At 39.2% G+C, this 27,985-nt stretch overlaps 1 protein-coding gene across 3 annotated transcripts; it reads right to left on the bottom strand.

Annotated features, from left to right (window-relative positions):
• Window positions 1–14: 14 nt before the first annotated feature.
• Window positions 15–27,985, bottom strand: DHX35 (DEAH-box helicase 35). Of its 3 annotated transcripts, XR_005841363.2 has the most exons (24): window positions 27,938–27,985; window positions 26,240–26,373; window positions 25,788–25,880; window positions 24,926–25,003; window positions 22,611–22,715; window positions 21,339–21,400; window positions 20,653–20,722; window positions 20,033–20,092; window positions 19,295–19,407; window positions 18,144–18,240; window positions 16,839–16,997; window positions 15,366–15,576; window positions 13,804–13,928; window positions 12,999–13,053; window positions 9,521–9,616; window positions 9,024–9,118; window positions 8,330–8,407; window positions 7,227–7,356; window positions 6,459–6,540; window positions 5,881–5,952; window positions 4,340–4,451; window positions 1,104–1,757; window positions 259–908; window positions 15–113 (listed from the first exon to the last, which is right to left on the bottom strand). XR_005841363.2 is itself a non-coding variant. In XM_025142437.3 (22 exons), the coding sequence occupies exons 1-22, from the start codon at window positions 27,975–27,977 to the stop codon at window positions 1,713–1,715; spliced, it is 2,139 nt and encodes a 712-aa protein (XP_024998205.2). In that variant the 5' UTR covers window positions 27,978–27,985; the 3' UTR covers window positions 15–1,712. The 3 variants fall into 3 exon arrangements, 2 of the variants coding, with proteins under 2 accessions (XP_024998205.2, XP_024998206.2); XM_025142437.3 differs by having other exon boundaries at window positions 15–1,757; window positions 4,313–4,451; XM_025142438.3 differs by having other exon boundaries at window positions 15–1,757.

Below are 27,985 nucleotides of genomic sequence, written 5' to 3'. Positions count from 1 at the left end.
AGGCACTCTCAAGCTTCCTTGATTCAATGCCTTTATTTTTCTTAAGAACATTTCCAGAGGACGGAGGGACACAGACGTTTTAAAAGTCTTCATATTCAGTTCTTTCTCTGATCCTTTAAGAGAAAAGAAAAACAACAAAAAACTGTAAATTGAATCTTTTTAGTAAGTGCCAACAGTACTCTCAGCTCTGGTTAGGAGACAGCCCCTGCCCCAAAGAGCTTCCATTCTAAAAAAGAGTAATACAAAGGTGAGGCTCACAGTGAAAATGACAAAGAAGGTGATACGGTTTGTAACACTGCTGGTGCCATCCACTGGGACCAGTACGTCTTTCTGTGATGGCCATCATGGAGACACTGCACAGTGCACATGATGGAACGTGCTCTTTCTGCAGTGGTTGGACAGGAGAACACAAAGAAACATCCAGGAAAGCTTCCAAGGCAGTCCTGTGATAAAGGAGGCATTTACTTTATGTAGGAATTTTTGTCTATTTACATACTTCATTCTCTTTTTTCTTAATTAAAAAAAGATTATGGCTAACATGTCAAAAGCATTCATCAAATCAACTGCTTTACAAAAATAAAGTTTTAAGACATGTTTCTAAAATAAATATTGATAGAAAAAAATAAATATATGTATATATGTTATCTTGTTAAAACACACTGAAATATAGTTCTTTACTGAGTAGTAGCCATGGAATCCTGGTTAAAGCAGCAAACATTCAGAGCATTCTTCTCTTACAGTAACACATGCAGTCCCAAGCAGCAAAGGACAAATTCTTAATTAGAAAAAATACATAGGACTGTGGTCCTATACTTTCCTAATAAGAGTATTTTCATCTCTGCTGAACAAGAGGCCAAAACCAGTGCTCTCTGGTTTCCAAGCAGTGAGAGGTTAACAGTTGTTCTTCTCTAGGGAGAGAGGAGAAAACAGTGAAGTCTGATCAGAGAATCTGAGTAATTGTGAACATGTGTGTGGTCCCTTGATTGAGGAAAAAAGTTAATCCTTTTTAAAAAGGTTGAGCTACTCTCCCTCCCCTTCCCCAGATAAAGACCCTCAAATATGCTTGTACAGAATTGAGACATTATACATACTATATTACTTACTGAAGGACAGGGAGCAAGAGGCAGCTCAGCATCAGGCAAGAGACTTTTACTGCTTGGGAGCACAAGCTGCACCAGTTTGGTATGGTCCAACATGAAATCAAGGTTTCCATGGCAGTCCCTTGCATTTCAAGGGCTAGTTCATTGCCCTGAGCTACCTGCTGTCAGGAGTCAGTCTCAGTTTGGCCGGCAGTAGTCACAGTGCTCTTGGTAACAGGAAGCAGGGTACCCTATTCCCCACTCTCATAAGGCAGACATAACACTCCAGGAAATCCATTTTCCTCTTGAAGGTTTTTTTCTTTTCCTTTTTTTGTGGTCCTGCATGTCCTCTTTTTTTTTTTTTTTTTTTGTCTATCTATTTAAAAGGAGCAACAAGCCTGGATTAACAACAGTGGTCAATGAGGCAAAGAATAAAATGTCCACTATGCAAGCTCTACATAGGTTTATAGTGTACTGGTCATGCACAAATCCATACAGATCCTGGCAGGCATTTAACATGTAAGTTGATGTAAGATCAAGTTGGTAATGAATTGACTGCTGGATGGACTGTAGTCAGCTTCAAATCACTGGTAGATTCTGCATCTGCCATCACAAGATGTAAGTCACATCAAATCAGTGGTCATCTACTTTAGCTCTTTTTGCATTCAAGGAGAGATGCTGCAAGAAGAGACAAAAAACACTCAGCATATGCACCACAATTATAACAATGTTCAACTGGAACGCTTCTACTCATTAATCCCAAATGTATGTATGTTCCCAACAATGCATCTACACAGACACCAGGAACACACACAAAGAACAAGATTTTAACAAATGCATTAACACTGAAGCTAGAGTTTCATTGGACCTTGGAACCCATATGCTCTGAAAGGAAAAGGCACACAGAATTGTGGAATGAAAACACAAAAATCACCTTCTTATGCCACTGCAGAAGTTGCAGTGAGACAGAATTGTCTGAAAACACTATCAAGTTGTAGGAACAGGTCTTGACAGAGAATCCTATTCAGGTTCAATTGTTTTGCTTTTTAAACCTGATACAGGAATTCAAATGATCCTATTTCAGGGATATGTTAGCAAAAGGATGTGTCCTTCAGAAGAAAAAGGGTCTGAATTACAGTCATTTAGCAGTTACCCGTTTATTCAAAATTCACACATGTAACTCCAAGTTCTATTTCTGATTTTCAAACACTTATCTATACACCTAAGCCTCCTGACTGATGAGGATAACTGATTAAACCAAAAGAGGTGGTTTCCCTCAAAACTAGCTCTACCTGCAATAACTTTCATGTGCTTTCGGATGAAAGTAACGCTTCTGCCATGTTGCAAGCTAAGTACAACTTTACTGGAGCAAAAAGACTGCAAGCATGAGAATGAGGTTCTGATGTGACTTTATGGAATATCTACAACAGCTGTAGTACTGCCTTCCAAAAATTCAAGACAACTCTCCTTCTCTTCCCAACAGCAATTCCATTTTGCCTGAATGAGTACCGAATCCATGTCCCAGCATGACCTATTTAAAGGAAAACCTCACACCACGTTGTTTCCCACGGAGAGGTTATATGATAAGGTGTTATGTATGGGATGTTACAACATGTAAATACGTGAGTCAAAAGAATGAATTGTTCCAGTAGCAGATTCTATACAACACAAATGCTGCCTCATCATTTACCACCACACCTGCAGAATATATATAACTGCAGCTAAAGGCTGAAGGGTGTATCCTGCACAGTCATTACTACCTTTGTTAAATGCATTATAGAGTAAAAGGCAGAAAAATGTTCAACTACTTTGTAAATGTATTTATAGCTGGCAAATGTTGATGTAACTGAGATGAATCATCAAAGCTCAACGTCTATTAAACAAAAAACCCCTCCCATGTCAATTACATGAACACCAACGTCCTTATATATATGTCGTTTATGTCCTTATATACTGCAGCCACATAGATACATTCTAAGATGCTCCATGCAGTACAGTGTTTTTCCTTTTTCCAAAAACCCCAGAAAGTGAAAGCAAGCAAGCATGAGTTCTTAAAGAAGAAAAATACTGAGGCAGATCAAAATATAAATCAGAAACAGTATTTTTTTTTGCAATACGGCTGCTCGTATGCAAATAGATCTCTTGTTTTGTATCAGCCTGCTATGTAAGTGCCTTTTTCCCCCTCAGCATTTTGGAAATAGTCCACTAATTCATAACATAAAGCTCAATAATTATTAATATCTCATGGGAAACTCGCATGAAAGATCAATCTGGTAATGTTGTCTGTACAGTATGTACTTACAATGCAGTATCTGCAGCTTCAGCATGACTAACATTTAGGTAATATTTAATGCCAATCCAGATCTCTCAATTATCAGTGAGAATAAGACTAAACTGATGAGTTTGCATGAGACGCACAGGATGGCTGAGGTTGGAAGGGAGCTCTGGAGGCCATCTGACCCAATCCCTGCTCAAGCAGTGAAACCCAGAGAAGTGTGCCCATGACCACGTCCAGGTAGTTTCTGAAGATCTCCAAGAAGGAGACTCCATAGTGAGCAACCTCTGCCAGTGCTCCATCACCTGCACAGCAAAGAAGTGCTTCCTGATGTTCAGATGGAACTTCTTGTGATCCAGTTTGTGCTCACTGCCTCTCATCCTGCCACTGGGCACAACTGAAAAGAGCCTGACTCAGTCCTCTTTGCATCCTCCCTTCAGGTATTTATAGACTTCTCTTTCTTCTTCCTCTAAGTATGTATACTACACAACAGAATTTGCAATAAAGTTTGTAGAAACAGCAGCTGTCCCTTACATTTCATGTTTTTAACAGATCAGGTGACTTTTTGTAGTAGATAATCAAAAACAAAGGGTTTGGGATTTGCACAAACATTTGCAAAGGATACAAAGACTTTTGTAAATGATTGTGCAAAGTATGACCACTGTCAGTCACACTGATGCTCGCAGAAGAAACACCAAACACCTATATTTAAGTGTAGAGTAGGTCAAGATTTCATCTTTTGGAGGGACTGTTCTACAGTTTCTCAATCATGTCTCTTGGTTGGATAATATGACAAAAAGCTTTCATGCATCAATTTACTGTTTTCTTTCTTTACATTAAAACCCCTAAAATGAAAAAAAAAACTAATTTTTTCCACTATTAAATAGATGGAAACAATAACAAAGAAAAAAAATCCCTGAACAATTCAGATACAAAGCTGTTAATACAGCAGTGGTACCGTTTGGGCTTTATGCCGATTCCGTACCGTTCCTTGCTGGTAAAAATGAGGTGCCAGTTCCACGAGCCATGCAGATTCAATGGCAGTCACATCTCTCATGTAGTACTTGGCAGTCTGTATGACTTCATTGTACACTACCCTAGGAGAAAGAAAAGAAAAATATGTTTGTGCTACAAGGAAACAAGGAACAGAGGTGATTAACACCATATTAAGATACACGTAGAAGCTGACATGTAATATTCACAGCACGATAAGGAGGTCTGTAGATCGTGCAGTAATCTCTTACCTCTTTTTTTCTGGGTTGTTCCAAGTACTCTAAATTAAGACAACTTTTAGACCACCATTAAAACAAATTCACATACTATTAGGACAGACCAATGCAAGGTATAAAAAGAGATAGTGGGACTAAGGGGATTCATAGCAAATACTTCAGAAGAGAACGCTAGTTATTCTGTGCTGTCATGAGGAAGGATGTCAAAGACACCAAAAGCCTGGGTCCATAACAAGCTGGGCCCAAGTCACAGCATGAACATCCCTCATGCAGACAGAAGACATAATGATTAGAGCAATAAATCAGCTTTAGTTGCTGCAAGGACATACTCTGGAAGATTAAGAAACAGCCAGCTATATGGACTCAAATATCCACACCCATGTGAACAAAAAGGACAACCTATTTCTGAGGACACCCTACTGCAGGGAAAATCATTTCTACCAAGGGAGTGCAAACCCACACTCCGAACAGTTGATCACCAAAGCCACAAGTCATTATCAGCCTCCTATACACGGTAAAGCTCCCACAAGGTTTGTGGTTTCTTATTAATTGGTATTTTGCTCTCAAAGCAAAGGAGTACAAACTTTTCTTCTCTGTCAAATGGAGCAACACAGCTAAAGAGAAATCTAAGAAAAGGAAGAAGAATAAGAACACGTTTTACACACATCTGATACAGATGGAGAACCGAAGCCTTCCCTACAGGAGGTGCTCCTAAGCAGTTGGGATTAAGGTCACCAGGTAAGGTAACCCATAGGAATCCTAAAGGATGTCATGAGAGAGCAGTGTTCAGGCTGGCAGTGGCAATTCTATGTGGCCTTGGAAGACAGCTCCAAGCAATAGTGTTGCCATCAACACCAAACAGGTGGTTTTCAAAGATTCTGAATCACGAACTGTATGCATATGCCCTCTCCTAAGAAGCCATGTATAAGCACTGCAGCACCTATTGGACAGTACATTTATTTATGAGGCCTAATAAAAACAATCCTAGCTGTTCTAGGTATGTAGACTGCTCACAGACCAAGCTGTAGCACAAGACACAGCGCCTATTAAAAAGGGTCAATTTGCTCTACAACCTCTACAGGCTTTCTGATAGTTAGACATCACTCTCTTTCTTTGATTTACTTGAACACTGCCCACAAAGAGTCGCAAAGGAAATACCATCTGAATTCTCTCTGTGGGAACCATGACTTTCTACATTTATTCCTCCACTGATAAAGAAAAGACAACCATAAAAATGTCTGGATGCCAGGAATGCCTTATAAAGATCACAAAGCAAGCACAAGTTGCTCTAACTTACCAGCGTGGAGGTTTCTCTGCATACAGTACTGAAGTAGGGTGGATATGAAGTTCATGGTCATCACGGATAGTCCTTAAAAGGAAGATTTTTTTATTTAAATTTGATTCCTTTCATCCCCAGTAAGAATGTTAATAAAAGACAACAGTGAAAGAACTGAAGCAAATTAAAAAGATTTCTATTTAACGAAGAAGCTTTCAGTTGAAACCAGGTTTATATCCTGGCCAAAGAAGCAACTGACAATGTAATGATCTACACTAAAAGAAGAAGCAGTGTTTCAGAGTTTTATTCAGTACACTGGAAGCAATAGAACAAATACACAGCGTTTGCTTGCATTAACACAAGTTAATTACTGTTAGTAACAGATTCCCCATTATCAATAAGTCGTTATTTATATTTGACAAAGAAAAACATCAATGCAGTTTGAACATACAAACCTCCAAAGATGTAGTAAATCAATTGCCATGTGTTTCTTACTGCAAGTGTCCAGAAGCACACTTGTCAGTTGATTGTGCTTAGGTTTACCCAATCAAACAAGCTTTTCAACTAAGCAAGAGTTGAAATGAAACTACATATATTACCTGTAAGCTCCGGTAGAGTGGAATTTAGCTGCGTTAGCAAAGAATCCAGAAACTATGCATCTTAGAACAGGATCTGGATCACCTGAAGAAAAGAATTTTTCTGTAAAATTAGTCAATGGAAAGGTAAAAATCCCTTAAGCATCATTTAATCATCTCAGACAACCTCTCATGCTCCATCAAGCTTTGATAACGTACAAAGCTGGAAGGCAGACGAGCCCTGCAATCTCTTGTAAAAAATGATAGTTGCCACTGATGTCTCCAAGAAGATAGATACAAAGTCCTTAGAGCAAACCTATGTGACAGCTAAGTATTAAGGTCTGATTGTTCAGAGCAGTTAGAGATGAATGCTGAAAACCAGTCATGGCATTCATGTCCACACAGCAGCAGGCAATCAGATCTCAGTGACTATAAATCATTATGAATACAGTAGAAAACTGTTCTTTTGTGAAGTGAGAAGAAATGGGGTGACCTTCTTATAACTTCTTTGTAAATTTGTCCTTTAAGTTCAAGGTCAGTGGTGATAATCTCTTGCTGGAAAACATAACTGATGAAGGCTGGCCTATGTGTTAATTGTAAAAATATGCCAATTTGCTCATTCATAGTCATTTTTAGGAAAAAAACACATATGGCTTTAATTAATGTTATTTTTAGGCCACGAAAAAAATACAAGAAAGGCAAGAAGCACACTAGCAATTTAGAGTCTACCCTCAAAAAGTACTGGACAACAGATTTAAAAGAAAACAAAGGAAGAAAGAAGGAAACTTTCACCTTCACTGGACTTCTTTGGCACTTTAAAGCGTACAAGAAGCTTTTTGAGCTGCTCTCTTACAACAGAAGCTCTAACAAGTCCTTTGTAGTTCAGAAAGTGTTCCTGACACCACTGAGAACTTTTGCTGTGCTGCAGAGTAAGGAGAAAGAAATTACCATGAAAAGCCACCAGTAAAACAATGAACAATCTCTTCTGGATCACAGTCATTTTACATTTTCTTTTGTCTTCTACAATGCTATTTATTGTCCTTTTTGCTGAAAATCATCTTCTTACATGGCAGCTAACAAGTGTAGGTAGCAGCAGTAATTACAGAGCATGTTTCAAGCAACCTCTAAATGGCAGTATAAATCTCAAAGGGGCATTTTCTATTCCTCATTTCTTTTTTTTATGTGGCAAAAAGACAAAAGCATCAATCATTCCATTTCCATACACAAATCCATCATATCAAAAATTAGTCTGCTTTTAATCTCAAAATGTAAACATTTTATTTATACTGTTTTAATTGGTCTCCTTCACCAGAACCCAGCACTTAGTCCAAGAATCTCTGCATTCAGATGCTTTAAGAGACATATGCAGATTCAAATCTGAAGGGCAAAGTTTCATTTAGTGCCTGACTGCTTTGGGAATATGAAGAGAAAAGTCCTAGAGTGGTTATATTGGTTAAACTCAAGACTTTTACAAACATACTGTTATAGAAGTGCTCCATATCAGCAAAATAATGAGGTAGTGTTTTAAGGAAAGACTGCTAGAGTTGGATGTAGCTAAAAAGCAGGTAGGAACACAAATTTCACTTGGAATTTGAACACTTGTTTTTACTAGACCCTTTCAAAAACCCCCATCTCTCTGAAAATACAGTTATCTACAGATAAGGATTCTGTGCCATATCTGACCTACAGAATTCTTTCTGTTCCGTGATCGAAGGAACTACAGAAGATCTGTGGCAAAATAAGACCATAGTATCTTTTAATGCTGGACTGTCACACAACAGACTTGGCAAGTCCTCAGCCTTGAGGATTCTATATCCAGAACTTCCAGAATCAGAACAAGGGACACCCAGGTTCTTCACATTCCTGCAAATCCACATATACTTGCATTGACTTACTTTGACAAAGGCTTCATAAACATTAAGCATAGTGAGATGATCACCTTCCTCCACAGCAAACTTTCTGTGTTGCCTGGCCTGGAGGAAGATAAATGCATTTTAAAAGCAGTCATGTTTAATGACCTCAGTTCCTATTGTCTCTGTATTTCGTGGTGACTATCAGAATTCTTACCATAAAGAATAGTTCTTCAACACAGCATCTATATTCCACCACACGTATATATTGAGATGGTGTTCTTAAACTTAAATCAGAAAAATGATCTGAAAATAAATCCTAAGAATCTAAGAGAGACGCATTAAAATTAGGCTCCTGATACTTATTAAAAGTTCAGTATCATCTAATACTTCCTTTTTTGTTCTCTGAAAAGGAAGGAGGACTTGTGGAAGACTGCTTAGTTGCTCGGCTTGTTTTTTTATTTCCCTCCCCCTTCTTTAACAACCTCTCATGTTGGCCAATATTGGTTTATATCCCTTCACATTTCTGGTCCTCAGAAGGAGTCTGTTTATAGTAGCAAAGGACACAGAGACCCCACTGTTACTCAGTTACCCCTTTCACCTAGAACCATTAGGTACAGTTCAAAGCTTAGTTTCTTTTTCATATGCATTTGCAATCTGTAGCACACATCAATAAAATACTTGGTGGAAAACTAGAAATATAGAATGTACCAAAAAAAAAAAGTATGACTGAACTTACAGCCTGAGATTTTTGATTCGGAGGGATCAAGAAGATGTTCTGAATCTGCATCATTGCAGCAATTGTTAAAATCTCCTGGGAGCAGCCAAAATTTCCTGAAAAGTAAGTGGAGAAATTCAGCAAAGGAAATCCTCTTCCATTCAACTTACCACCACACAGAATAAAGGAAAATAAAGAAAAAGAATATATTTTTATAGTATAACAACACAAAATATCTAACTCAGATTTTTTTTTGCAAGTATAACAGTGAATGCATTCATTTCAAATTAAAAGACAATGTATTATATTAATCTTAGTTACTCATGTATTAAGTGTTGGTCACTATTAGAGAGGCCCATGAGTTTAATGGCTCTTCTTACTAAACACTACAGCAAGACAAAACAGACCGCATGCTTCAAGTTTAGCTGATATCTAATAGTATGCTACTACTACTAGAGGCAATAACCACCACTCACCACAAGTCTATGAAGAAAATTCTGTTTTTTTTCCCCACCTACCTGATTCCAGAAGCATCTTTGCAAACATCGGATTCAGAGGAAACTCTGCTATTCTCATTCCCAGAGGCTCAGTTAAACGGCAGTGCATATCCAAACCTGCAGCACAACGATAAATGTATTGATGATGCAGATAAAAGTAGCACAGAAAGACTTCTTTACAATTGTGAGCTAAAAATACAGCAAACACACCTAGGAACACCGTCAGTTTTCTGAGTTACATCTGTTTGGGTCACAGAGAAATAATTTCATAGCATCTAAACTACAGAAGCAAAAATGATAAAGATTCTCTGCAGTGTATCCTGCCCTGTGTAGCACTAACTGAGCTGCCAGCCAGATTCCAGCTGTAGCCTTTTGACTGGAGCTGGAATGGTACAGGTTGAAGGCATGGCAGGTTGCTTTTCGGAGCATGAGAGAAGCCACACAAGGACAAACTGATGGGAGCAAAGCAGCAGGACACCAGAGCACTGCAGATTGCATAAATAACCATGCCAGAGCAGACTGAGGAACCAACGATGGCCCACACCATACATAAACATGCTATTTGTCAGACTGGGTGGTGGCAAAAAGCCACAAAGAGAAAACCCAAACCACAGATCAAGCCAAAGGAGGACAGCTCCAAGAACTTGTGTCAGCACACCTAAAGCCACAGCTATCTCTGTCAAACGTTTACTGTCCTTTATTACTTGATAAGATTTTCATTGAATTTTTTATGACAATACACTAAGTCACACACACCACACCTCTACACTAACACAAGATATTGCACCTAATGTAAAAACGTTTTCCTTGGATACAGGTACAAAATGCATCTTCTGTGTAGTGATGAAGTAACATATTTAAACATGCAGTCAGAGAAACTGCAAAAATTAAGGTATGATTAGTTACCATTTGACCAAGGCTTCGATGCTATCTTAAAACATGGAGCACCTAATTTAGAGAAACATAACTGGGTTCTGAAGAAGGGAGGAGGAGAAATCATCATCTTTTTAACTCCCTACAGGTATATTAAGCCATAGCCTACTGATTTATGCTGAATTCTCCCAGTGTCAGTGCAATTGTGTATGGACATATACGGCTTGTGTGCAGACGTCTTTGTAGCAGTAAGCCTGGATTTACAGGCAAGGGCTGGAATGGACACAAGTTTGGAACAAGTTTAATAAAATAACCTTAGAAGCAACTGCTGTATACAGCTATGAAAGAAACCAGAGCTCTCTCTGCTTAGAGAGCACCTTGTCACTAAAAGGTTCAGGTACAGTCACTAGTAAGTGATGGGTTAAGGGAGGAAAACATCTGATTTTAAACCTGGCTGGACAGCAATATAAAAACAAATCTCCAACAAAATACTGACTCTGAAATAAAGCTGTAAGGTCACTTCCTGTCTGCTTATCTGTATTCCTCTAAATTATGCTTAAAAATAATCAACTCCAGCTGACAACTCTGACTTTCAAATGGGCATCAAAGGAGAAGGCAGAGAAAAGGTGCTCCCGATGTAATCTGTTCACGTCACTGCAAAAACAATCAGTCTGAGAACAGTGATGTGTTTATTCAACAGAACTATCTCAGCCTGCACAAGTTGCTCTGTGGAGTACTGACCCTAAGCTGCACATTTACATGATGTTACAATGCAAGTGTTGAAATGCAGGCTCATACTTGCGTAAGAGAAATACAACCCTAACTGCACTTGCCAATTCCTGGGCAGCTTTATCTCTGTAGCTTATAAAAAAGAAGTCTACATGAAACCAGCAAAAACCTGAAACTTCAGCAAAAAGCTCATAGCTAACCTGTATCACAGGCATGCATGCTTTCCTTTCTACCTCAGACACTAACATCAGAGCTTCTCTGCTTTGCTACAGAAGCTGGACAGCCAACAGAGTAACAGCTCCATACTTTCCTGTGAAACTACTGTGAGCATAATGCTTTGCCAAAACAGCAGAAGCTGATCAGTGACTTTACTGACCTTTCCTCTCCGTTTCCCTGAGGTGGCTTTGGCTGCAAATTCATCCTTGCAACATGCTTCAGAGCCAGCACGAAGGTGCTATTCCAGGCCAAAACGGCTGCCAAGAAGCTAGTGCCTCAGGTGGAGCCCTCCTTTTCAACATGCAACTGAACCAGCACAGAACAAAATCCCAACCAAGGAGCTACAGCTCCATGAGAATAAGAATCGCACCAGCTGCCACAAATTACAACGTTGCATTTGTAAGTGATGTAAAAAATGGACACAGACCACTGGAAGCCTCCAAAATTTACACAAACTCTTCTATACTACCCTTTTCCTCTTGTTTACGTTATCACAGAATCATAGAATGACTGAGTTGAAAGAACTTTACAGCCCCCCCAGCCCCAGCCCTGTCGTGTGCTGGCTGTCCCCCAGCTCAGGCTGCTCAGGGCCCAGCCATGGCCTTGGTTACCTCCAGGGATGGGCACCCACAGCTCTGGGCAGCAGTGCCCAGGCCTCACCACCTCCTGAGTGAAAGAATCTCCTCCTCACATCTAACCTAAATCACCCCTTTTGGTTTAAAGCCTTCAAAATCGTATCAATGAAAGGGTCCAGAAACTAATGCATGACACCTGTTTTGCTGAGCTATTGGGAAGCACACCGTGTTAGATTTTGAATCCAGTCTCCAGTGACTTTCTGCTCTTGAACTCAAGCATCAGATTGTACTTACAATGTGCAGGCAGAGTCAAGATCAGATAATGAATGTAACATGTTGACAGAAAAACCAAAAATGCTTTCCGTGCTTTTTGAAGTCCAACCAAGGAAGAAATAAAGTAGCAATTATGTTGAATATGATAAACTCTGTATTATTAAAATCAGTCTGACCACAAAAGAGATGTCACACCTTTACTTCCAACTTGTTTTCTTCTTCTTTATACTTGTTTATACTTGAAGTTCCCATCACTGGTATGGTAACACAAAACAAAAGACTGAATATCCAACAACCTAAATGCATACATGTGAATTTAGTGTCTTACTCATGTACTGGTCTAATTGGTGACCTACCTCCATTCATAATTTCATAACACTCTGTAAGAACTGGAGAAACAAAATCTGCCTGAGCAAATCAAATCTACACCATCATCAGCTCACAGCCCTGTTCCTAGCAATGGCAAATACTTGGCTCCTCTCATGAAAGCACAAGGCAACGCACAGAAGATAGCAGTAAAATCTGCTTTTGCATAATCAAAACAGATAAATTCTAGTTTATGCAATAGTTTTCTAGTTCCTCCCAGAATGTCACTGCTGCTTTTCCTTTGCTTACCTGTGTGAAGTAACCACTGAACAAAATAAAGTAAGTTCTGAGGAGGCTGAAAGTACATTACAAAAAAAACAAAACTTCAACTGATCTAGGCTGCCATTTCTGTTCTCAAAAGCAAGTCTGACTAATGATTAGTGCCCATCCAATCACCAAATCCAAATAACTTTTTTCCACAACTCCCATGAGAAAATTGTAGGTAAAGCAAAGTATAATATTCTCACCTCCTAAAGCATACAGTAATTCTAAAGCTTGTACCATTGACTGTGCAGGAGGTGGCTGTGGAAAACAAAAACATGGACTGTTTAAAGTTCTCATCATAAAACATAGGAGTTTTCAAAGAAGTTCTTAGATCTTCTTCCACAAAATCATTCTTATTTTCTTTCTACACATACAAAATGAAAAGACTTCTCAGACTCTTCCCATCAACCTTCCATTGACCACCAGTGCTGCAAGGCAGAGCCATCTCAACAGGTTCAGGATCATCACTATGCCACTCTCAAGATCCTATCAGTATACAGAATTAGGTCAAGCTATAAAAAAGCAAGCTCTCTTCACCCAAAAGCAATTATGACATCAATTACTTCTCAACTTTCTCTTCTACTCTTCTCTTTACATAAGAGTAGCTAGAAACTTTAGAGAAATCTAGAAACTGGTATTGCTCTTTTTAAGATGGAAAAGAACACGTTTAGTTCTGTAGATTTCCCCCCCACACCACAAATTCAGTGCAAATCAATTAGCTACAGTTTCACAGAATCCCAAAGACTTTTTCTTTCTAAACTGCTCTCAACTTCTCCACACTTGTAACAGCAAACTCTAAAATACAACAGTTGTTGTTTCTAAGTTGTCATATATTACTTGCACTAGTTGATTCCCTGAGAGATACTTTGCCACCTGATAGTGGTCAATGAGGTGTCATTCCCAAATTAGCAAGGCAATAGGTTACTGGTTCAATGGGTTACCAACAAGTCACTGGTGATCACTGTTGGCGTTAAAGGAAGATGACAGGCTTCACTGCACACGACTCACCGAAAGGAAGGGGAACCTGAGCACGTTGTCAATTCCCAAAGCCTTCAGCTGCAAGATGACAGGTGCAAGGTTACTGCGCTGCATCTCAGGAACAGTGGACTGGGGCAACTTCTCAAAGTCTTCCTCTGTTGCAGGAGAAAGCAAAGATATTTGGAATTGGGTTTCAGCTCTTCCTGTGTGCAAGTCACCATGATAAAACTACCCATTTCAATTTAAAACTATTGACTATGAACACTTAATAGGTGTTAAAAGAACTCTTTCTCAAAATGACATTATTAAAATAATTGTATTTTCAATTACTTTAATGTGAGAATTCTATTTATCTACGCTTGTGATTCTGTACTTGACCCACATTTCAACTTGAAATATAAATTCTTCACAGAAATCTGGAAATACCTTATTTTTCTTCCAACAGTTTGATTTTTTAAATCAGAAAATGCTCTAAAACACCAAATTGAAAAATGCTGCAAATCAGTTTGGGAGAAGGTGCTTTATTCTACCTTAATTTCAAGAGGTAAAAGAGCACACTTGTGAAAGACAACTAGGAAAAAAATATACTTTTATTTTACAGTGTATCAGCAATTGCTCTGCAAAGCAGACAAAGATGTATCCCTGTGAAATACAAGCACATCTCACACACGTTTTAACTCTGTCACCCAAACCCAATGACAAATGATTAACCTCCACAATCTTATAAGCATTTGCGTTAGTCCGCAGGCTCTCACAGTCCACGAAAAAGTCTGCTAAATTTAAAGCAAGAGCAATTACATTCACTCTTGATTCTCCACTGGACATACAAATTTAAGGAACAAAGCATGTCTTTCTTTAATGTAGCAACTGCTGGCAAGCACATACACTTTTGAAAAAAAATATGCTTGATCTCTCTAAGTCTCAAAGCTTGATAACATCAGAGGGAACCTGAGGCACATAAGCAACTGCAGTGCTCAGCTATAAGGCCTTTTCCATTCAACAGCTGAGAACAGAGGCAGTTGGATTGCAGCATTCTGAACACCGCCGAGTGGCTGACAGATTCATTTATAACAGTTATTTTTGTACACTGCCAGCTTCAATATTTCAAGGCAGCATTTCAGCTTAGCACCTATTGCTATGGAGACCACATCAGGAAGTTTTCCTCTATCATCTGAGATATGTCTGCAAGCCTTTGTCAGACATGCAGTCCTGCAGACACTTTAGTCACAGAAGAGTGTGGCACAGGTGGCTGTTGTTAAGTGATGCAAATCGTTAGAAATCAAAATCACTGAGATGCAAAATTCTGTGCAGTGTTGATACAACTTTCAGAGCGGCAACACTGCAAGTCTGCAATCACTGAAACTTCCCTGCTAAGTTCATATTTCTGTTTCATAATGGGATCCCATTTCCAGTGCTTAGCAGGTATGAACAAAGCATTTCTAAATAAGCCAGAGGAGTAATGAAGGGAAATAACTATCCCTTGCTGAAAGAAGATTCAGTTTTGTTCTCCTTAAGCTAATGCTAAAGCCACTGCAAAACAAAATGCAAGTCATGTCAGCAAGCTCACCTTCCCAACACATCCCATTACTGACCTGTATAAAGCCTGTAACATTTCCCAGAGCGGTTCCGACCTGCACGTCCTGCTCTCTGGTTAGCTGAAGCTTTAGACACCGGTACCACCACAAGGCATTCAATGGCTGTTTTTGGATTATAGGCTCGCAGCTTCACAAAACCACAATCAATTACATATGCAATTCCATGAATTGTGATAGAAGTCTCAGCAACGTTGGTGGCTACTATCACCTGCAGATACGGACACAACGATGATACTGTGAACCCTTCAGTCGCAACTGTGCTGTCACTAGCATCAGTGCACCAGGGCTCACATACAAGATACTTAAAAGATCTCAGATATGACAGTTCCAGTAAATGCACTCTGGAGTACAAAAGGATACAGTAAAGGCAGCAGAAATGGTTCTCAACTTGATGCAACTCCAGTTTTTACAGTTTCACAATCTATTTCTTATTCAGGTTTATGCCCTCTTCATAACTGTGGAAGAACTTGGCATGTTTGCAAAGAAAAATGTTATCTAACTGTAAATCAAATGTTCTTAATTAGTGAACTAAAATATCATATTTATGCTTCTCAGTTATATTGGACTTGTATCACTGGAGTGGGGCAGGAGACGGGGAGGAGCAGAGCTGATTAATGTCCACGTTCAGTATCCCTGCACTTGTATACAAGTCCTAGAATATTAAAAAATAATTGCTCCCAAATGAGAGGGAAATTTAATCCTTGTTTCACATGAAAATAAAGAAGTAAATCTTAGCAGTTAATCTTCCTGGAGAGAAAAGAGCTATTTATCACTTAACAGCCTCCAGCATCAGACAAACAACTTCACCCATTAGACTCCAGCAGGCACAAGAAGTATAACAACTCACTCCATGTAATTGTCAGTTTATCTCAGCCCCAACACAAGCTCTGCTCAAGTAGAAAGCACTAATCATGACCAATTAGATGACAGTTCTTTGATGTTAAACATCTAAACAAGGCTTCCAGAAGTCAAAACAAAGCTTTTTTTTTTTTAAACTCAAGTCAAGCAAGGTTTAACTTCTTAGATGCAAATAGAGCATTTACCCACTCTGTCCTTAATTTTTCCTTTCTTGGTACAGAACAGCTTAGTCTAGGTACCTTGTCCATAGAGAGAAATGAAAACAGGTGAAAGCAGACTTCAGAGTGTAACAAGCTACATCTGGACATAAGCAGAAGCTGCAAATGGACAAAGATAAATATGTGTGGTATGTAAAAAGACCCCTAAAGTTTAAGAAGTTGAGGTAGAGAGTTAGAACTAACATATCTTGGACTGGTTGATGATCAAAAGGGAAGGCAGAGAAAATGGTCTGGGCTTGCAGTGTGAAAGATGACAGGCACTACTAGGAGATGCAGAAAGTCCTGCTCTGTAAGAGCTCACAACAGTCTCACAATGTGAACATTATTTGCATTAACCTGTGAAACACAAACAGCCTTCTGGATGTTAAGAGATTACATTAAATTAAAACCTTACCTTCCTGACACTGCGAGAAACTCTCTCAAACACTTTCATCTGATCAGGAGAAGGCAGCCCAGCATACATGGGGAGAACACGGAGGTGCTTTCTCATTCCAGTGCGAGAGAGGGCCCGAGCCTGTTCTATAAGCATAGAAACAACAGTCTCCACTTCCTCCTAGAAGCACAGCAAGATAAAAGAGCATGAGAGTGCTTTCACTTACAAATATCCTACAGATATCACCTACATGAGACCTGCACCAAAATAATCCTAAAAGAGTTTTAGTTTTTCGAAATCCAGGACCATCTGACCAGCTCCCTCAATTCTGCAATATTCTTATATTAATTAATAGCACCATTAATACAAATAGTAATTATGACTTGTTGTTCAAGACAGTGTCCCACCACAAATATATAGGAAAAATCATGAAAGATGTGCTGAACAAAGTTCAGTGATAAGGAAGAAGACCCATTTTCCTCTGCATCTCTTAACTTGCGAGATCAAAATGAGGGGCTGATCTGTTCTGACTGTGCTGTAGGCCTCAATCTGGAATGACACAGTAACAGCATTAACACCTATTGCTCAACTTTGTGTTTAATCTCAGCAATCAACTGTGGCTCTCAAAACACAACAACAAAAAAAGAATAAGTTTTAGATATAATCTTGTCAGACACTCAATGCTCTGTTTCAAAGTCAAATCAATAATAAGCATGAAGAATTTCGTGTAGAAACATGCAAGATGTTAGTGAGGCCACTCAAGGTGGTCTGCTCTGCACTGTGGGGTTGTAAGCTATCTCTAATTTACTCTTCCAGGCTGCAAAAGTAAGTTAACAAGCACACAGCAGAAAAATACAGTTGTTGGTTTTTTTTTTTAATCTAATCATATGGCAATTTGTTTTTCCTGTTAAAGACTTCAGGTTTTAAGACTAATATACGTAAAATTCCATTTGCACTAATTATTAACAGTGACTCACTGTCAAACTGAACAACTCTGTAGGTGTGACTATCGCCAAAAAGTACTCTGTTCCTATATTAACAAGGCCAAAACCACACAGCATTAAATGAGAAAAGCCATCATCCCTTATCAGCTCTGATAAATTCAGACCGTTGCATCAATACACTTTCTGGAAGTCCTTGGGACCAGTCTAATTCTGCACTCATTGACTCAGAAAGGTTCATCATCTTAATGACAGTGAAGAACGGAAAGAAAGGAAAGTAAAGAAAGGAAAGGACAGTGAGTCTGAAAAGGCTTCTCAAAGTCAACAGTACAACACTGTGAAGCAAAAAAGTGTTGTCTATACCTGTTGTCTACATCATTTTTACCTGGCCAGTTAAAAATGCCAGTATGTCACCATCATTCTCCATCTGGTGAATTTTCATTGCAGTTTCCACAGTTGATTTTATATAATCTGGAACAGGACTGCAGAGAGAGAATATAGAATATTGTTAGTTAGGGTAGTATGGTTAGGTTGGGGTTGGACTTGATGACCTTTAAGGTCTTTTCCAACCTGAGTGATACTATTGTTCTATGATTCTATATCTATTCGTTTAAAATAAAAAAATAAATAATATTTTGAAAAACAGCAATTCATTTTTTTTGACATTGCTTTGAGTATAAAAAGTCATTCTGTGTATATTCTGCTGCTATAAGCAATATCCTATCACTTCAAGAGCTTTTTTCATGTCATTTCCTCAAGCAAATACCCTAAAGTGCATACTTCAAACATAACTCGTATGACCACATGTCTGCTCCAAGAAAAAAAAACGTAATTTTGAGGTTTCACACATGCTACTCTTTTATTTTTTCCATATGATTAATGTACTCATCATTAGAAACATTTCCCAGCACATGCAAGAACAGTGGCATCTCCCCATGGGAAGTGAACTGACACAAGGAGAACTGATTTTCATTTGCACAAATGTGAATTTACATGCACAAATTTGAAAGTTCTTTTGAGAACTCTGTTTTAATGTTTTCCATTAATGAAACTGCAGTAATATGAGAGATGCCTTTGAAATCCTCTGCTCCCTCCCAGAAAAGCAGAGTAGAATAAGGTAGCCCACTTAAAGGAACCTTCAAAGATCAACCAGATCAACTGCAAAAGAACAAATCACTTGCAGAATGGAGACAATAAAAAGTAAAGCTGAAGAGGCTTTTAGAGGCTGTGTGCATTTACTTCAAAATAAGCTCAGGGGTGAAAAAAACGTTCCTTTAATTTGTCTATTGCTTACGATGTTTCATCACCTTTGTACTTAAATATATTCCTGCTGCTCACCTAAGTGGAAGATTCATCCAATCTTGTATCTATACTTATGTCCTTAATCTCTTGGTACCAGAACTATGAAAGTATTTTGAAAGAATGGCTATGTTTGCCAAACTGAATGTTACACCTTATTATAACTGGTCTGGTACGTTATGACACCACAAGTTAGACACTCCTAATCATCACCAAAAAGATCAAACAGAAACACACCTCTGTATGTAAAAGATGTCCACTGGAAACGTTCTCCCCTCCACAGTAAGGATCACACTGGTATCTTTGCTGGGGTCACCAGTATCGTTTTGGTTAAAGAAATCCCTGAATTTCTACATAAAAATAAAGACAAATACATTCCGTTTGAAACTTCAAAGAATCAAGGGAGAAACCTAATGACATTAAGAAGTCAAAGTACTATTACTTGAATATATTTTTCATAAATTTGAGTCTTTTGATAAAGTTCTAATTTAAAAAACTTAAAAGTCAGATTTTGCTGCCTCAGATTCAGGCAATGAGCACCTCCAGGGATGGGGCACCCACAGCTCTGGGCAGCCTATGTCAGCCTCACCACCCTCTGAGTAAATGATTTCCTCCTCACATCTTACCTAAACCTCCCCTCTTTTCATTTAAAACTGCTCCCCTTGTTCCATCACTATCTGCCCATGTGAAAAGCTGGGTCTTCCTCCTCATTATAAACATCCTTTAAGTACTAGAAGGCTGCAATGAGGTCTCCCCAGAGCCTTCTCCAGACTGAACAAGCCCAGCTCCCTCAGCCAGTCTTGGTAGGAGAGGTGCTCCAGTGCTCCAAGCATCTTCATGGCCTCCTCTGGACTCTCTCCTTCTTCTCTTCTTCAGCACTCAAACAGGAGCAGCACATGGGATAAGCTCCACATGAACAGAAGTGGAGCTGCCACTTAGAGTCACTTCATGGTAAGCCAAATTTGTGAGATATACCTCTGCATCCAAGGTGGCTGAAGCCACAATCAGTCGAAGATCTCCACGCTTCTTTTGAATCTAGGATCAAAGACACAAAGAATATCTAGAGTAAAAACTGTCTTCTGAGCTACAAGCCTAGAAACAAGTTTCAGAGTACCCAGATTACCAGTGACTTCTCTATAAAAATAGTCTGTGATCAAGACAGCTGATGAACTGAAGCACCTGTATCACTCCACGACCATATCAACCTGAGAATGCTTTTTATATTTAAGGCTAAGAAAGAATTGAGGGTATTCAATCTGAAATCATAGTTTACTCAATTTCTGGTGGGAGTCAGATCACTAATGGCTTTAAAGACAGCAACTCCCTCCAAGGTCACGTCTCGTAATCATCAGCAGCAGAACAAAGACCATCCTTTTCCTAATGTAATACAAAGAGAAAATTCAGCCTCAGGGGAGGAAATAGAGGATCCCAAGGCTCAGATATGTAAACAGATTATAAGTACAATGGGCTGTGAGATAAATGAGGAATTAGAAATCTCCCTCTCTCCAATGAATTCACTAACAAAACATCTGGAGCAGAAGTTTAGTAAAGATGATGACAGTGGAAAATGTTACAGACCACATTAAAAAAATAACCTTTTTTAGTAATCCAATTGCAATGTCTGTATAAAGAGTCCTTTCATGGGCTTCATCCAGCATGAGAACACTGCAAGTAAAGCAGAAAGATAAGATCTATAAATGGATTGAATGATGCTAGAATCAGTATCTTCCTATATTAAATACCGTTGTTTAAATTTGTTGCTGGATTATTGCTTACATTCATTTAGAAAAGCACTGAGATAAAAAAAAAACAAGAGCACAGAGGCAAACAAGAGAGAAAAGGTAGATAACAACCAACAAGCATATGGTACACACAGTGCTCTTTATTCAGGTTGTTTTGGAAAGGGCTGGAATAACCAAGGTTTATCTTTGCCATAATGCAAATGTTTTCTATATATCAGAATAAAGCCTGCTTATTGTTGATTTTTTTTAATTGGTTTAATTAAAAAAAAAAAAGGGTTTAAAACTAGCAGATGAAACAATTCCGACTCCACAAGGCCCATTTATATTGTACTCCAAAAATCACAGCACCAAATCCTGCTGGGTTTGGCACTGCAACTATCAATTTTCTACCAACCTTTTAACATAAACGGGTCAGTCTTCTGAATAATTTTCACATTTTTTTTTAACTTTGACTTATACTAATCATACCTCAGCCTAGAAAAAACCCCAGTTGTTTATCAAGATACACTTCAACAAACATTCAGTCCATGTTTCCTTACCTGTATCTTGTTAACAGAGGATCAGCCATCATCTCCCTTACCAGCATACCATCGGTTAGAAACTAAAAGTAAATGCAAAGAAAAATGGTAAAAAGGCAAACAAAACAATACAAAACCAACAACAAAGCCTAGGAGATAGTCCTAATTACATGTGATTTATTTACTTGAATAGTTTTCTAAGCTTTTGCCTAAATTTTTACTTGCTTTTCATTTTCTAATGATCTGTGAAGTTGTTCTATTTCCAGCCATGGAAGCTAAATACAATTTTGAGTGCTATCCTGGAGATAAGCAGAGAAATTGGTACTTAATCACATTGATTTGTGAGAATTAGTTGTTCTTTATTTAAAATAACACCGACTGGCAGCACTGGGATATGTTAACAGAAGTTTCTCCACATTTGTCTGTAACGTGACTGAATTGGTTCCACAAATAACATTCTCTGCATCAATATAGCTTAGACCCTCTCAAAGTAGACTACTTAGGATCTCTTTCACATCTCACCAGAACACAAGACTTAACATTACAACAAATTCAGTGTTTTAATTTAGTAATTTTTTTATTCTAGCCCATAGAAACCCACCAGCTTTATGTAGCCCTCAAGCAGAGTTTAACCCAGGTCTATAAATTTAGTCTTTAATCATCAAGAACTGATTTTCAAGGTAAAAATCCCAGTTTCCAACCTCAAACAATGAATCAGACTCAAAAACATCTGTATTTCTTTCAGTTCTAAAGTGCTATTCGTCTCAGAAAAAAAAAAAAGATAAATTGTTTCCTTCATTGTCATTCCTATTCCAACATAACTAAACCAAACTCCCGTCTGTACACAATACAAGCAACATTAATATCGCTCACAGGGCTAAAGAAGAGATGTAAAGCTCACTGTTAAATCCACATCAAATCACTCTCAGCCTGCCCATCTTCTGTTTTATCTGCACTCTTAATCAGAATCTATTTTTGGGGTGGTGAGGATACCTCAGCTTTGATTCACTGCAGCCTTTCACTATGACTTGGAGTCGATGAGGTCACACTAGCACTATACCAACAGCTGGCAACAATACCTTGGAAATCTCCTTTAATTTTACAACAGTGGCTATCAGACTAGCACAATAAAACACTACTAAAGTCTAGATAGCCACAACCATTTCAGCACACTCTGGAAAACCAAAAAGCTATCTACCCTCCTTACCAGGCATCACAGCTTTCCCACTGATTTTGCAAAAGTGCTGTAAGAGTTTCAGCTAACTTTTCCAGAACAACCACATACTGTTTCACCTTAATTCTTGTAGCCTGTGGATCTGTGCAGTCATCAAAACGAATGCAATATCCAACTTCATGACCCAACACTGCACCCCTCTCATCAGCAACTCGGCCTGCAACCTGACAATAGAAATTCACGTAAACAAAAAGCAACTAACAGCAAAATTTGTCATTATACCATTGTTTTGTCCATAGAAAGTCAACATCAAAACAGAAACAAAGCTACTGCTTCTGAAATATAACTTGTTCTTAATCAAATACAAAGTTCTGTTTCATGTCATAGTGCATGCTGAACGTGCAAGTGGTAAATAAACCTTTAAGATGCTTCAGCATAATTTAATCTGCTTCACACTTCTTAAGACAGGTTTAAAAGTAATGTTCTGTGAAAAGTACTGTGTCAGACCTAAAAAGGTTGCCCTTCAACCAGTCACAAAGCTGGGAAAGGACCAAACACCAGCAACTGTGGAAGTACAGTACAGCTGGCATGGAATAAAGAAGAGTACACATACGTAGCATGCAGAAGCAGTTATTTGTTAAGCTGATATGTCCCTGAAATTACTCAGACTTTTACTTTTTTTCTTGTTATCTAAAGATGCGAGTCTCCTTTTCATAACACAGAAATTTCTATGCAGAAAACAGATAGAAAACAGGCATAATAATTAAAAGCAGCAACAATTTTTGGAAGATAAGTGCCCTGGACCAGCTTTAAGCCAATGGCTCCTTTTGCTGCAATCCTGATTTACTATTCTACAGAATATTAGGTACTAGCAGGCTATGGTTTCAGCAAACGACAACAGCCAATTAAAAGCTAAAGACAGAATAAAACCCCAGAACACACACATTAGTTCTACTAGAATTCCAGCAGTAAGCTTTTTCAGTCATTCAAATGACATTCTAAACCATACCGACAGGCAGTGAATGCATCATTTATCACTTCACTTTCAGGCAAGCATTCAGAGTAACTGTCAGCCCGGGTAATGCAAGCAGAACTTCAGGTATTTCTAAGCTATGCAACCTTAGCCAACTACTGCTCTTCACCTGGGAGAACCTCCACACTCTACCTGAGAAAGTAGGTAAGCACATTAATTAAAATTAAAAAGTCTACTTCAGTTCAAGACAAAGCAATAAATCATCAACATCTCTTATCTCCCAGCAATAGTTATGTGGTGCAGGCAGTTTCCAACTACGTTCTCAAAGAAAAATCCTACTGTGACTAGATACTAAGCCCTAACTGAGTAATCCTATTTTAGGCTTAAAAGTAGTACGTTATAACATAAAAGGGAAAAGAGAAATACATTTGTTGTGAGAAATCATTGCAGTACATGCAGCGTCTCCTGCAGAACTGCTCAATGTCAACTGAATGTCCTATGAAGGGGAGAAGGAAGGACACTGCAGGCAAACTGCCCAAAAGCACAAGAGGCAGATCACTGCAACAGACCATTTCTTTAATGACCGTGGATCTAGTAAAAGAACAGTGGATGAGGTGAACCTTCAAAGTGGACAATTACTCCATCTAGTACATTTTACCAGAAGTGTGCACTGATACATTGCAGGTACAGTTAAATAACAGTAATTTAAAAAGCAAAACAGGAAAAATGAGGATTACAAAAAGGCACCTCAATTTAGTGTAGGAAGAGGAATTGGCAGCAGAAAAGCTTCAGCCCACCTATTCAGTGTTTGGTGGCAGTTATGAAAACAAACAGCACCGGATGCTTTCTGTGCAGAGTATTAACACAGAGTACAAGTTGTTGTCCTCAGTATCCCATCTCCCTCTCATAGTACACCTAACTTACATTATGTGCTCCTAGACACACCAATTAAATGCAAAGATGTTTGAATTTGTTTCTTCTTTTCCCCCACCCTCTTACCAGGGGAAACAGCCAAAAAAAAAAGTTCAAGAAAATTAGGTACAAGCTGCTAGAAAGGAAAGAAGTATACAACCTCTTCCACTGGCCACATTACTGCACAAAGACGTGTACCACTACTTTACTCAGGTAAACAAGTTAGAGACCATACAATCATAATCCTAGCCCAGAGTCCATCACAGCTCAACCTTGCACAGCCCTAGCTCCCTGTATGGTTCTGCTGATGCAAGTCAATTTTATTTCTAAGCTTCTTCATCTGCTATTCTGGCCTTGAAATTGTTGGCAAGACCTACTAATCATGCTGAATTCAGCATACATATCAGGAATTCTGGAAGGAAGATAAGCAGAAATGCCTATTCACTCAGGAGCTCAGAGCTGCCATTCCTGTTATTCAGCAAAAACCACTAATAAATAGGAAGTTATAATGATAATAAAGTGGGAAAATCTGGACATGGAGAAACTCACTGAAACAGCAGCAACTCGACGAGGCTGCGTCACCCCAACCACTCTTCCTTCAGCTGTCCAGCCAGCTTCTGCTAGGTACTGCAAACAAATATTTAGGGACAGAAATATTTAGGGAAAGAAGTCGTTATGATTACAAGGTGCTAGCTCTCCACACTGTCTGCTTTACTCTGATTCTGACACAAGCTTATGCATGATCTGAAGCAAATCAGTTACTTTTTGTGCATTATTTGTCTCACCATTAAAAACAATATAGGTTTCTTTAATTGTTTTTAATTAAGAAAAATATAGTATAGCTACTCCCTAAGAACATTAGCTTTCAGAAGGTATGCTAAAAGCAGCAGTTTGAGTCTCAAGTGTTAATTTGAACTACTTCATTTTTTATTTTCTCTCCTTTATAACCTCTTTGAAGACAGAAAGCTAAGCAGCACAAGTCAAGTGCTCACACCGAAACGGATGACATTCATCATTAGCTTGCAGTTATTTAAGTTAAAATCAAGAATAACTTATAAAAACTTAGAAGAAACCCACACTTCTTTTCCTCCTCAAAACCATATTTTCAACAAAATTTTAAACTTAATTCTGATAAAGTCATAAAACCATTCACTTTAGCAGAGTAACTACTATTTGTATCAGCATAAATTTGTAGGGTATGCTCCTTTCTGGGAGTGGAAGAAGGCTTTGTATCACAGATATGCCAGCTCTTGCTATCAAATATGAAGCTTTACTTTTCTCTCCTTTATGCACACACACCCAACAGTGGCAAATTCCATTCTTACAGCACAGTTCTGGGATGTTGGTTTAATATTTCATGGAAAATCCCCTGAGGGAATACCAGATTTTACCAAGCTAAATGCACACTTACCTGTGGAATTTGTGTTGACTTCCCACATCCTGTTTCGCCAACAATCACCAGAGTTTGATAGCTCTCCACTAGATAAAGTATGTGATTTCTTAGCTGAAAGTGATGACGTTTAGGTATCAAAACCAGATTTGTACAAAAATAAGAAAGCTAACGTTAGTGCTTACCTAAGCAGATTCATTTTACAGAGAACGTACTGTCAAAAGTTAGAAGATTCTTTCAAATCTACAAACATTATGCATACGAAATACAGTAACTAAATTACATCTAGAAAGCCTATAAAACTGTTGGCAACAGCTGCCAGTGAGAATAATCAATTTCAGCAAATAAAGAGATCATGTAACAACTGTTCTATGTTGTAGAAGGTTTCTATGCTGCTTTCCCAAATACAAACAAAACCACAAAAGCCAGGCACCACCCAACCGATTTAATATCCCCCAAAAGAACTCCTGTACCTTAAAAACAGGCAGCTTTTGTCTCTGTTGTTCAATAGACAGCGAAGCATAAGGATTATAGACGACGGTTACACCACTGCTCTCTGCAGGACTCTGCCTCTCCTCCGAGACGCTGACGCCAGGACCTTCTGTGCCTATTTGACAGCGATTAACTTTTACAATACAACCAAAACCAATATGTTGCTTGCAAGGAGGAATTGTATGCATACTAGCATATATCAAGAGACCAATTTTTCTAGAAAATTAATCAAAAATATTCCATATCAGTAAACAAGCAAAAATTGTGTCAAATCAAATGTCTTTCTCTTGCTAGTTAAAAAACTAACATGAATACATACTTGAATTTTTAAAGAAAGATAAGGAAGAAAAAAAGCACATGGGAAAAATAAACAACAAGGTCTTAGGACCGTTATTCCTCCATGCAGCAGTTCAACTATAGCTTCAACATTAATCTCAGAAGTATGGCCATGGATTTCAAGCCAGCCAGCCATGTAACAGGACTCCTTTGGACTAACATGAACCACAAAAACATTCAGCCTTGCCTACTGATGATATATACCACTGCAGCTCTACATTCACCTCAGTATCTGAGATTTGATTTATTTCTGCCGCATGTTAGAATAAAACTAGTGACAACCAAAAATACCAAATAATGCAGGTAAACCCAAAGCAAAAACTCATCTCAACAAAGGAATGTATCATCTCTAGCTGCAAATTCAACTGGAAAAATCTGAGAGCAAAGGGGTTTCTCCTGTTTTGTAGGATTTGCTCGTTTGGGGTTTTTCCCACTTTCCCCCCTGTTTAAAAACAACTCACCCCAACTTGAAGCTGCCAAATAAGTTTCCCAGCATAGTGAACCAATTTTAACAGCAATTAGCACCGACTCTGTTAATTATCCACTGCCAGAATGGGTGAGGTAAGAAACAGGAAGGCTCAGGAGCCCACTGCCACTCACAACATAAAACTGTTTGGGAAAAGGGACCTTTAAAGGTCATCTAGTCCAACTAACCTGCAATGAACTTGCAGGACCTTGAATGTCTCCAGGGATTAGGGCATCCACCACTTCGCTACGCAACCTACGCCAGTGCTTCACCACCTTTAAATAACTTTTTTTCTTATATGCAGCTTAAATCTCCTCTCTTCTAGTTTGAAAGCATTTCCCCTTGCCCTATCACAATAGACGCTGCTGAAGAGTCTGTCCCCATCATTCCTGTAGCCCACAAAAACACTCCTCAGCCCCCTCTCCTCCAACCTGACCCGCTCCAGCCGCCCTCGCCTCCCCGTGTTCCACTCCCCGATCACATTCACGGCCCTTCCCGGACCCGCTGCATTAAGCCCACGTCTGCGTGATGCCGGCAGCCCCCCACGCTCCCGACGCAACCTCAGGAGCGCTGCAGGGCGGCTCTCTTCCCTCAGTCCTCTCACAGCGTAGCCCACGCCACTCCCCAGCTACAAGGGCTACAAGGGCACGCGGTATCCGCGAGCCGCAGAGTGCCCCCGGCGCCGAGTGGCGCTCACAGCGGCCTCTCCTCCGGCACACCCGCCGACTGAGGGGCAGAGCGCTTCTCCGGCAGCGCAGCCCGTGCGGTCCCCCGCCACCACCGGGGCCAGAAGCACTTTAGCCCACGGAGGAGAGGATAAAAAAGGGAAAGAGGGAAGGAGCAAACATCCCCTGCCACACAGCCGCACCGCCCTCACCCGGCTTCCAAAACTTCACCGGTCCCACGGGCGCCGCCATCCTGGGGT

The sequence above is a fragment of the Gallus gallus genome, chromosome 20 (assembly GCF_016699485.2).
Source record: "Gallus gallus isolate bGalGal1 chromosome 20, bGalGal1.mat.broiler.GRCg7b, whole genome shotgun sequence".
NCBI classification, from domain to species: Eukaryota; Metazoa; Chordata; class Aves; order Galliformes; family Phasianidae; genus Gallus; species Gallus gallus.
The sequence above is the reverse complement of the archived record's forward strand: the minus strand, read 5'-3'. Positions and strand labels throughout refer to the sequence as shown.

Excerpts from the sequence above, each read along its gene's own strand:
- DHX35 (XM_025142437.3), bottom strand. The coding sequence starts at position 27,977 with ATGGCGGCGCCCGTGGGACCGGTGAAGTTTTGGAAGCCGG. Across the intron at positions 25,881-26,239 it reads AAAAGCTGCCTGTTTTTAAG|CTAAGAAATCACATACTTTA; the intron begins GTACAGGAGTTC and ends CATCACTTTCAG. Across the intron at positions 8,408-9,023 it reads CGAATCAAAAATCTCAGGCT|GCCAGGCAACACAGAAAGTT; the intron begins GTAAGTTCAGTC and ends ATCTTCCTCCAG.